The following is a 10,407-nucleotide window of genomic DNA, read 5'->3' as shown; positions in this document are numbered from 1 at the left end:
AAGATAAAGCCCTTGATCTGCCCATAGTGCCCATAGTTCTGGTTAGCTGAAGCGCTTTAGCAACTTGCACTCAAAACATAGTAGATTTAAAACCACAGTAAGTATGCATGCAAATATTCTGGCACATCTCAGAAACCACTATGAATGGCGACAGAGGTGAATGAAACACAATAGCTGAAAGGGCCTGTGAAACTTGAGTGCAGGGTAAGGCTGTAGCCAGGCCTCTGAGATCACGGCCAGCGTGGAGCTGGAGGGACACAGAGGCTGTATCGACCCGCCCGTGGAGTGGGAGGCAGCATGGGGCTGGTTTGTCTCCCTGTGTACATGGGGCCTCAATGCTGCCAAGGGGCCCATTGAGATGGGCATCAGAGGGAGCTGGTGGGAGGCAGCCGAGGACCTGGTGCTGCATCGTGTCCTGGGTGGGTTTCAGACCTTGCAGAAGGACTTTCTTGCTATCTCATGTGGACGGGGGATGCTGTCTGCAGGAGGCTGAGTGCTGGCCTTGCTCTTTTTCCAGGAGGATGATTCCCGTGACTGAGTTTCGCCAGTTCTCGGAGCAGCAGCCGGCGTTCAGGGTGCTGAAGCCCTGGTGGGATGTGTTCACGGACTATCTCTCTGTCGCCATGCTGATGATCGGCGTGTTTGGGTGCACACTGCAGGTAAATTGGCTGGGGCACAGGCCGGGCGGTTCTCACAGAAGTGCTGGGAGAGCAGCGGTGCCATGGGTTGTTAATCACTTGAATTTGCAGTAAACAAAGCAAAATTTACAGCTCTCAGGATTAAAGCTGTTTAGGCAGAAACGTCAAATAGCACAGGCCAGACTTTCCGCAGCTGCAAATCAGTAGAGCTGTGCTACGGTCAGTGGAGTGGTGCCAGCTCAGATAAGAGCTATTGGTTTGGCTTGTGCCTGGAAGCCTGTTTTCACCACAATTTGGCATAACAAAACAGGTGATCAAATTAAGTTCTTGACACACATTACCACTTTTTTGCTTAGAAGCTTGAAAAAAAGTAATTCTGTAATTTCTGTTTTTTCTTTATTTGGCAAACATTAATACTTTTTGCTTTTATGTTTCAAAGAGATTTGAAATGGAAGAGCTTATTTTATTAATGCCGCCCACAACTAATATTATGCTTCCTCCATTCCAAAGCAGCTCCGAACATGCTTACATGTAAACAATTGACATTACTGTCACTCACTGTAGCTAAATTTTGCTGAAAAGCCAGAAGCTGAAAAGACATGGAAAATACTGTCTGGGATAGACTTCACACAGTCAGACAGTTACAGTACTAGCTCAGACACAGGTCTCTTATTTTTTGGCATGACTCAGAAATGGAGCTCTCACACTGAAAGAGCTCTTATTTCAGGAAGGTTTGCTCACTTATGTGGCCTAAGATTTTCACATACTATGTCCAAAATTTTATCTGGAATCTACTGTAGTTTTACCAGGATTCACCATTTCAGATATTTTCACTGAAGAAGATACAGTGTCCATGTTTGAAAACCTCTCCTGTACAGCGCTGTATTTTCCATCAACAGCAAAGTGTTTGCTTAAGCACAGGAAGTAAAGCTTCTGTTGTTTTTAAATACACCTGCTTGATTGGATGAAGCCCACTGGAAAACACCGTGAGGAAATGCTTCAAACTTATTCCAACTTATTACCAGAGGCATGAATCAAGGGTGTAAGTAATGGTGTATATCAGAATAACATTTACAGGCAAAGATTAACAGTGAGAGTTTCTGAAGTGTCGACAGTTACTGTTAGAAACATGTAGTCTCAGCTCAGCATCTCCCTGCACCAGGGCAGATCGTCAAGGAGGATCAGTTTTGGGAAGCTCTTGTTGCATACTCTATTTTTAGTGCTTTCAGCAACCCCATGTCAAAGGATACATCCACACTACAGAAGAAGGCACATTCTTAGTTTGGGCTGATCCCAGTTACTCGTTGAGGGCAAATAACAGAGCTCCTTTGTTTGTCACGTGGATTCGTATTTTAAATTCAGACCTCTGGAGATCATGGCAAGTAATTCAGGCTTATCCCAAATTAAACCAAAGGTGATTGGTCTCTAAAGGCAATCTCACCTGAGTCTGCCAATGTGAATGGACAGCCTAAATTAAGGAAGTTGCTCTTTTTTGTGTTATAGACAGACTCAGGAGCAGGGGTACTTTATTCCCACAGGAGTGTCGTAGGAGAACTCTGTACGAGAAACCGAATAAAACAATGTCTATGTGCACATGTATAAAATGAGATCAACTCTCAAAGTATCCCTATCTGTCCGTACTAAGACTGAAGATAAAGAATGTCCCAGCATAGATATGCCCACATTGACTCTGTCAGCCATTTTGGGTGTGATAAACATCACTGTTTGAGTGTAAAGCCACACAGATGCAGTTACACTGCTTTCAAGCCTAAGATGTCTGAACACCGTCTAGCACTTTGCTAGGGTGAATACACCCAGCAACAGTAGTCTGTCTCTGGAGAGAGCAGTGCAGGAGATCCCTGGTCTTTTCTGGAATCATTACCCATGCTTTTCATTTTTCTGGATTATCTCAGTGCCCTCTTATCCAAATAATGGAAAGCTAACCATCAGTGAAAAGAGGTGACTTAGTTCTCAGCATATAGAACAAGCATCTTGCTGGGACTGACAACAGTAATAGTCATCGCACAGACTGTGGGACCAAGTGCTAGGCTATGGGGAGGAATGCCCAACAGCTGGAGGAACTCCAAGTACAGTTACCCAGTCATACTGCCATCACTGTTTGTACATCAGTTTAAAAGATATCTTTTTTGTGTGTTTCAGGTCATGCAAGACAAGATAATATGCCTTCCAAAGCGAGTACAGCCTTGCCAGAACCAATCAAATAGTTCACATGTAATTAGCACAATCCCAGATACGACACCCCTTCCTCCACCCAAGCCATCAACTCCTCCAGCTACAGTTGAAATGAAAGGACTGAAGACTGATTTGGACCTTCAGCAATACAGCTTTATTAATCAGGTGTGCTACGAACGTGCCCTGCACTGGTATGCCAAGTATTTCCCTTACCTTGTCCTTATACACACGCTGGTCTTCATGCTGTGTAGTAACTTTTGGTTCAAATTCCCTGGATCAAGCTCCAAAATTGAACATTTCATTTCAATACTTGGGAAATGTTTTGATTCTCCGTGGACAACAAGAGCCTTATCTGAAGTGTCAGGAGAAGACTCTGAAGAGAAAGATAACAGGAAGAACAACATAAACAAATCTAGTACTACCCCACCGAGCACTGAAGGCACTTTGGTCAAGACACAGTCTTTAAAATCAATCCCTGAGAAGTTGGTTGTGGATAAGGGAACACATGGGGCATTAGACAAGAAAGAAGGTGAGCAGGCCAAAGCACTGTTTGAAAAGGTGAAGAAATTTAGACTGCATGTTGAGGAGGGTGACATACTCTATGTCATGTATGTTCGCCAGACTGTACTTAAGGTAATTAAATTCCTTATTATTATTGCTTACAACACAGCACTTGTCTCAGAAGTTAATTTTACAGTCGTCTGTAACGTTGATATAGAAGACATGACAGGATACAAGAATTTTTGCTGTAATCACACAATGGCACATCTATTCTCTAAACTGTCATACTGCTACCTGTGCTTTGTAAGCATCTATGGCCTCACATGCCTTTATACTCTATACTGGTTGTTCTATCGCTCACTGAAAGAATATTCCTTTGAATATGTCCGGCAGGAGACAGGAATTGATGATATTCCAGATGTCAAGAATGATTTTGCTTTTATGCTTCATATGATAGATCAGTATGATCCTCTCTATTCCAAAAGGTTTGCTGTCTTTTTGTCTGAAGTCAGTGAAAATAAGCTGAAACAGCTGAACTTAAACAACGAGTGGACTGCAGATAAACTAAGACAGAGGCTACAAACAAACTCCCATAACCATTTGGAGCTACAGCTTTTCATGCTCTCTGGATTACCTGACACAGTGTTTGAAATTACTGAGCTGCAGTCTTTAAAACTTGAAATTATTAATAACGTTATGATACCAGCAACTATTGCACAGTTGGACAATCTCCAGGAGCTCTCACTGCACCAGTGCTCTGTGAAGATCCACAGCGCTGCCTTGGCCTTTCTGAAGGAGAATCTCAAGATCCTGAGCGTCAAGTTTGATGACATCAGAGAACTTCCACACTGGATGTATGGCCTCAGAAATCTGGAAGAGCTCTATTTAATTGGCTCCTTAAGTCATGATATTTCCAAAAACATTACATTGGAATCTTTTCGGGAACTTAAAAGCCTTAAAGTTCTTTACATAAAAAGTAATTTGTCCAAAATCCCACAGTCTGCAGTTGATGTTTCAAGTCACCTGCAAAAATTGTGCATCCATAACGATGGCACTAAGCTAGTGATGCTCAACAACTTGAAGAAGATGGTCAACTTGACACAGCTGGAACTGGTTCACTGTGATTTAGAGCGCATACCTCACGCTGTCTTTAGCCTTCTCAGTCTTCAGGAGCTGGATTTAAAGGAAAACAACCTCAAATCCATTGAAGAAATAGTAAGTTTTCAACATCTGAGAAAACTGACAATCCTAAAGCTGTGGTACAACAGTATAACATACATCCCAGAGCATATAAAGAAACTCACTAGTCTCGAACGGCTTTCCTTCAGCCATAACAAAATAGAGGTTCTTCCATCCCACCTATTCCTATGCAACAAAATCAGATATTTGGATTTGTCTTACAATGACATTCGCTTTATTCCACCTGAAATAGGAGTTCTGCAGAGCTTACAGTACTTTTCCATTACTTGCAACAAAGTGGAGAGTGTGCCAGATGAACTATACTTCTGCAAAAAACTTAAGACTCTGAAAATTGGGAAAAATAACTTGTCTGTCCTTTCACCTAAAATTGGTAATCTGGTATTCCTCTCCCACTTGGATATTAAAGGCAATCACTTTGAAATTCTTCCACCAGAACTTGGTGAATGTAGGTCTCTGAAGCGGACTGGTTTCACTGTAGAGGACACTTTGTTTGAAACGTTGCCTTCTGATGTCAGGGAACAAATGAAAGCTGAATAACTAGCTTCCTCTCGCTCAGTTTTACAGAAATCACGCTTCTACCAAATACCTGTAGAAAGTGCATACTCTGAATATGCGTTTAGTTTGTTATCCTTTTTTTGCTTTTTCAAAAAGTCCTTTCTGTACAAACAAATTTGGAGTAAGGAGTACATATATTTTTTAAATAAAATTTTCTTGTATTTTTTCACTGTTTTAAGATATTTTTAAGTTTATTTTGCCCTGACAACAAGGGTGTTTGTAACTTAATTTTTACTAGCAAAAGTAAATGGTTTTATCTGCGTTTTTTTTTTTTTTTTTTTTCCTTTGGTAAATCCCAACAGGGAAACTGTATTTAAACTGTATGCTTTGGATTGCATTATTTGTAACAGGTCTTCCTGGTTACTGTTAATCCCTTAGGATGTGGTCTTCAACAGGTAGTCTGGCAGGTGCTGAATGCCTCGTTCCCTCAGTGGGAGCTGGAGGTGTTCAACATCTAACAAGGTCTGGGTTGACCTTCTTTTAATTTATGGCACTCTTTTCTCAGATGGTCAAAGCAAGTAGATACTGTCCTTTCCATACAAGGGCTGGAGGTATTTTCATATGTCGAAGGGTGTATGCAGAACTCCTCCAGCGCCTTTTGGAAAGTGTAGTCTAGGTCTGTTTGCACACTGCCCGAGCAGGAGGCACTGACTGCAATTTCTGCTCCAGAGCTGGAGGAGTAAGGGCACAGGTCATGGAGGAGTCCCTACCAAAATGACTCATGCTGAAGTTTTTCTGAACAATGCAGAGGGATTCAGCTGCCCATTTCCTGCTGATGTGAATGGAAGGGATGCAGTGAACTCACAGTGTTGGAAAAGTCAACCCAGGGAGACAAAACACTTTTCAAAAATCCCCTGCCCATCCTCCACTAAATGTCTGGTCCTGCAAGGGAGAAAGTGTCCTCTGCATCCCCCAGTCGCTTCCCACAGAGATGCTTGGCACCATGCAGGGTGGGGATTCAGAAAAAGTGAAATTGTCTTTAGTTTCTGAACCTTCTGGCAAGGAGATAAGTTTATTTTTAGCCGTGAACATGCTCCTTATTTGAGCGTTGGTATTACATTGCCAAGCCCAACCCAGGAACATTTGCAGATTTGCAGAAAATGGGATTCAATGAATACATTAACTTCTTCAAAATCTTAGCCTCCAGAGGACAGTGATGAAGGCTCTGTTTTCATCTCACAAATAGTAGTTAAATCAGAAATCATACACTTGGAGGTCTGTCTGCTTTTTAAAATAATTTAATAGTTGATAATATCTTTAATGATTATGCTTCAAGTTGGGAACTTTGGCCTCTGAAACCATGTTCTGTTGTTTATTTATCCAGCTGCTTGCTTTCTTCTAGGCAAGTTTGGCAGATGTAGTCCATGACAACTCACGTGCTGCTTGCAAGCTAATTTAAGATAATAAAAAATAACCATATGATAGCAAAGTACTTGCCTGGAAGGAGATCTCTTCATCCTATCCAGCAATGCACGTTTGAGTCAGATGCAGGCACTGGATAATTGCTTTGCAAGAACATCCAGGAGTAAGTACTTCCTTCTCTAGGAGACAATGCTGTTTATAAGTTGCAGATTGTTCAAAGTTATATAAGATAATTGCTTGACTATTGTCAGGTTGGTTGCTCTTAAATGTTTTTTAGCTGCCATCAAATTTTTTGAACTACTGTCATTCTGAGTTCTTGAGCTTATTGTTGTTTTGAGTCTGACTTACACAGGCGGGGAGACAAAATGAGTATTTCCCCATTCATTCAGGGTGTGCTGCACAATCCGGTAAGTGGGCTTGCCCCCAGACCCAGTGAGTGATTTGCTGTGCTTGAGCGTGTTCTGGAGAAGATCCGTGTGATAATCAAAGCCAGGTCAGGCACAAGAGAATCAAAATGATTTTTTTTGAAGTGGTTTGATTTAGTTCTATGAAAGACCTGTAACTGATGTAGCTATTGCAAGAGCTACTCTTACTCATATATGGAATGCACTTATTGGAACAGCTTGGCAGTATATATATATTCTAAATGTATTTCACTTTGATGTTATGTGAGGGAGATAAATGTTTTGTTGCTCATATTAACCTAATTATGTAAACCAAAGTGCTGTTGTTCCTCATGAATGTAAACTGTTTAAAATGTCCAAGTAATAGGTGGAGCTGTAGAGTTATCTTACTTATATTTGAAATATGGGATTACATTTGAAGTTTTTTAAAAAAATCTTTATATTCCTAGATGTCACATTTTAAGACTATAATTTATTTTGTGTCTAATGTTGTTCTATGTGCAGTGGTCTGTCTTCTGAACAGAAATTATGCACACCTCATAATTGAAGGCTGGAGATTTGTTCCGCGCTTTCTTTTTAAATACATCATGTAGAGGATGTGGGGGTTTTGTTTGCTGCTGATTATATTTATGCCAGTGCAATCCCTCATGTGGACGCAGTTACATGAGTATAAAGTGCCTTGTGCTGGTATTTCCTTATTTACCTTCTGTATAGGAATAAACCATACCAGCCTAAGCACTTTCAAGCTAATAACTGTATCTTCCCCAAGGGTTTGGTCTGCTGGGACAGCTTAGTCAATGGAACAGCTCGCTGCCCCCGAGGAGGGATTTCCTCAGTGTCCTTCCTCCTCCCCTGCTCCCATCTCACAGCGTCCGACTGCTTCGCTTGTACGTTTGTGGCTCTGGTGCTTGTCTGATCCCTCCACAGGACAAATCAGCCTACTGAGCCAGCAGAAAACAAAGCCAGTAAGAAAAAAAAAAAAAAAAAAAAAAGGGACACATCTGCTGCAGGGTCAGCTCTCTGAAGGATCAATGGACACTGGGGTAGGAGCAGCAAGGGGCCGGGGCAGCAGCCAGGGTTTGGAGGTGCTAGGTCAGCTCAGCACTTGGAGAACTGTGTGCTGTATCTGTAGCAGGGCCATGTGGTGTGGCTTTCATGGGTAGACAGCCTTCAGGCTCATGGTGAATGAAAAAAATATCAGATTACTGTTAAACTGAATGAAACAAACTCAGGTAGCTGCACTGCTGACTTTTCTATACTTGCTATCTAGTCTGTGGGGTGTATTTTCCAAAACTATATTATAGTATTTTAGAAGTGCATCAGCTAAGAGAAGATTGTTTCCTAATTCTGTATGACCTCCTGGAAAATATATAAAAGTGCCATATTTACTCAGTGATTCATGTACTGCTCATATGTATATCCACATGCAATTGTGTACTAGAAGACTTTTCTGTGAACTATAGTATTTGGCTTAGAATGAATGGACTTTTTGTGGATAATGCTTCAGGCATGGTTTGTATGAGTTTATATAACTAATTACACTAATCAGGTGCCTAATAACTAATACAATTGCCAGAATATAAGCAAGTCATTTAACATTATTGCTTAAAAATAATACAAGTCTTCCTTGGTAGCGGAAGCAGAGATGACAGAGTGCCTCAAAAATAAGAAGACAATCTTAATAGTACATTAAGCCTGAAAAACAAAACTACTTTGAGATCAAAATCTGGCGATGTGCACTTCCTCCTTTGCCACAGTTAGGATGGATATCGTGCTGACCTTGTGCATCTAGCCGGTTCAGCAGCTTCTGCAAATTGTGATTGTGAAGCACCCGCTCTGACGCTCATATTGTATTTCTGGCACTTGCACTAATACTTGTGTTAAGTGGTGACAGGTCCTGTAAGAATGCCAAGGAAAAACTTTGAAATTTGACGAAATGGACAAACACCTTAATTCTGTAGCAAGAATCTTAATATGACAACAGACCCTCCTAGTGTTACATTGCAATATAGTGCACCCAGGAAAAAGTGAAATAAAATGTTCTTTTGTAATAATGAGCATGGTCAGACTGCAATGTGGTTATTTCTTGGGAAACGTTTTGTTTCTGGGCTACCCAAAGATCAAGTATTGCCATATTTTGGGTTGGATCTCTGGAGGGAAGTCAGGAAAACATGCTTGAGAAAACATTGTTTGGTGTGACAGGATTTACAGTGACATGGTCTAGCTTCCTGCACTCCTTCCCTCCTGTGGCTCCCAGCTTGAGGGCACACAACGAAGCCATCCCTGGGGAGCAGAAGCAGGACCAGGTGTGCTGGGAGGATGAGGACGAGCCCTCAGCTTCCTCCTGCAGCTGGGGCAGCGCCAGGGCAGGGCCAGGCAGGCTGTCCTGTGAGCAGGGCGGCTCAGCAAGGCAGGTCCATGCAGGCCCACCTCCACCCACCGGCGCCTGCCCTCCCGGGCTCTGATCTCAGTTTCCCATCCCATGTCCTGCCCTTTCAGTAGCTGCGGACCTGGCAGTCAAACCCAGGCTGGACCTGCCCTGACCCCACTGGGATGAGAGAAGGCCTGCGTGCTGCAGGCAGACATGAGGTTTGGCAGAGGTGCAATGGGCGGCAACTGGCCCAGAGCTTCCACATAAGGAATCCCAGCCCCTCATGAGGACCTCACTCCAGCCCTCTGGCTCCAGGCATGCGTTTGATGGAGCTTGTCTGGCTCAGAAGTTTTTATTGCAGTCTCGATACTAAATAGGCTGTCCTGTGACTGAGCTGTGGCCAACTGCATTGGCTCTGTCAAATAAACTCTGATGCTAGTCGTGGCTGTTTGTAGAGCCATGGTGGGTCCTCACTTGCATGTGGGCTGTCTGCAGGTGGATAGGCCTGAAATGGAGCTGGCTTTGGAGCAGGACTTCTTCCACTGGGCCAGCAAGGGTCTGGATGTACCCAGAGGTCGTTCTTCCAGTGAGAAAACAAAGACTGTAACCTCAAGGAGCACTACCATCATGACAAGTGGGGTTTAGTGGCTCTTGGCCAGGGCAGAATTCCCAGCACAATCCCAGGGCGTGGAGGTAAAACACCTACACTGCAGACAAGCTTGAACCTTTCTGCTGTCAGGCATGATTTTATCAGTCCATCCTCTCCTCTGCTGCCAGGGTTCGTGAAGCTTCGCCTAAACTGGGGGAGGGTCTGTGCAGCACATCCAGCAGCACTGACAGAGTAGCATAGTGGCAGTGGCGTGGGCACTGGGAAAGGCAATGGTTGGATGGTGCTTCCCTCAAAACTATTTGAATATCTACAGGACGGTTGGGATATGTGTGTCTGTATTCCTTTACAGTGCTGCTATGGATGGCACATGACACAGGTGGACCCTTAGCTACTTCCAACAACTGACAGGTCCCCCGGCACAACGCAGAGGTAGTGAGGGAATTCCTTAGGAGAGCCAAATGCACTGGAAGCCACAGAGCACACGGGGATTGCAGCCAGGAATCTCACTAGCACATGTGTTGCTGCCAGCCTTATGTGATCCTGCAGAACATGCACTGACTTGATTTGTTGTGC

At 43.2% G+C, this 10,407-nt stretch overlaps 1 protein-coding gene across 1 annotated transcript; it reads left to right on the top strand.

The window, feature by feature from the left end:
- On the top strand, window positions 518-8,910 carry LRRC8C (leucine rich repeat containing 8 family member C). The gene is made up of 2 exons (XM_021405121.1): window positions 518-659; window positions 2,799-8,910. Exons 1-2 carry the CDS (start codon window positions 522-524, stop codon window positions 5,067-5,069), a joined length of 2,409 nt encoding a protein of 802 aa, XP_021260796.1. The 5' UTR covers window positions 518-521; the 3' UTR covers window positions 5,070-8,910.

Source organism: Numida meleagris, chromosome 7, assembly GCF_002078875.1.
Source record: "Numida meleagris isolate 19003 breed g44 Domestic line chromosome 7, NumMel1.0, whole genome shotgun sequence".
Lineage (NCBI taxonomy): Eukaryota > Metazoa > Chordata > Aves > Galliformes > Numididae > Numida > Numida meleagris.
This window is presented reverse-complemented; position numbering and strand designations above follow the sequence as displayed.